Source organism: Octopus bimaculoides, chromosome 14 (assembly GCF_001194135.2).
Source record: "Octopus bimaculoides isolate UCB-OBI-ISO-001 chromosome 14, ASM119413v2, whole genome shotgun sequence".
In the NCBI taxonomy this organism is placed as follows: Eukaryota; Metazoa; Mollusca; class Cephalopoda; order Octopoda; family Octopodidae; genus Octopus; species Octopus bimaculoides.
In genome coordinates, this window is record NC_068994.1 from 19,985,596 (window position 1) to 19,986,668 (window position 1,073).

The 1,073-nt window shown below is 35.2% G+C and overlaps 1 protein-coding gene across 1 annotated transcript in view; it reads left to right on the forward strand.

Annotated features, from left to right (window-relative positions):
* Window positions 1-619: 619 nt before the first annotated feature.
* Window positions 620-1,073, forward strand: part of LOC128249431 (uncharacterized) — a 7,658-nt gene continuing 7,204 nt past the window's right edge. Inside the window, exon 1 of the mRNA XM_052973032.1 lies at window positions 620-738. Within this exon, the coding sequence (XP_052828992.1) occupies window positions 620-738 (119 nt within the window). The remainder of the gene's footprint in view (window positions 739-1,073) is intronic.

Sequence of the window (1,073 nt, forward strand, 5' to 3'; positions counted from 1 at the left end):
TATATATATATATATATATTTGAAAGTCTATGAGGATTACTTAATACAGTTTTTGAAGTGTAAGAGTTATTTTTTAAACAAAAATTCCTATAAAGTATTCTTCTTTTACCTTTCGTAGTTGTACATTTTAATTGTTTATTTTGTAAAAAGGGAATATTTTTAATTTTCCATTTGCACAGATATCTAGATGTTCACTGCATGGGATATTCCTAAGAATGGCCGTAATTTGTTGTTTATGCACATTTACACGGCCGGCCAGTTTCCTTCCTGTTTCTCCAATGTAGTTTCCATTGCATTGTGGGCGGCATGTAATGCAGTAGATGAGGTTTTTTATTTTGCAATTCATGTTTGCAGTCACTTTTAATTCCTTCCCATTCTTGAACCTTTTGGTTGTCCCTTACTCAATTAATTCTCATGTCCCAAAACTGCAATTAGTTACTTGCATCGTTTCTTTTTCAAATGTGAATCTCACCTTTGTTAGGAGTCTCTTGAGGTTAGGTGGTTGTCTTCGACTATTGATAATTTGTGAATTTTTAATCATTCGTTGGAGATTTGGTGATTGATGTAGAACTGGGAGATATCGTTTGGCTGAGTGCGGGCTGCTGTGGTTTCTAGGATTATGCGTGACTACAAACAGAATATTCGTATTTGTATTTTCATACCGAACCTGTGTGTTTCTCCGCAATATAGAGATTGGGATAGTAGTTTGAATTTGGTTATGGCTGAAATCCTCATGGTGTGAGCTGTGAGAGCGCGTTTGCCCGACTATATTGAAGGTAGTGTGTGGCACAGGCTAGCCTTACAGCGGTATTGTCTTCTGTTTGGTTGTATTTCAGGTTTGTTCTTCATGGCTGGCTGCACATGGGAATTTCCTACACTGATCATTAGTATTCATTGGTCAGATACATACACACATACACAGACTCATACATAACCTATTTATGTATACCCATACACATATATACATGCACTTATATATCCATAAATACACACACATATACATATCTCTATTTATTTCCAATCTTAAGTGTATACTCTCGCACGATCACTCCCTTATATATATATATATATAT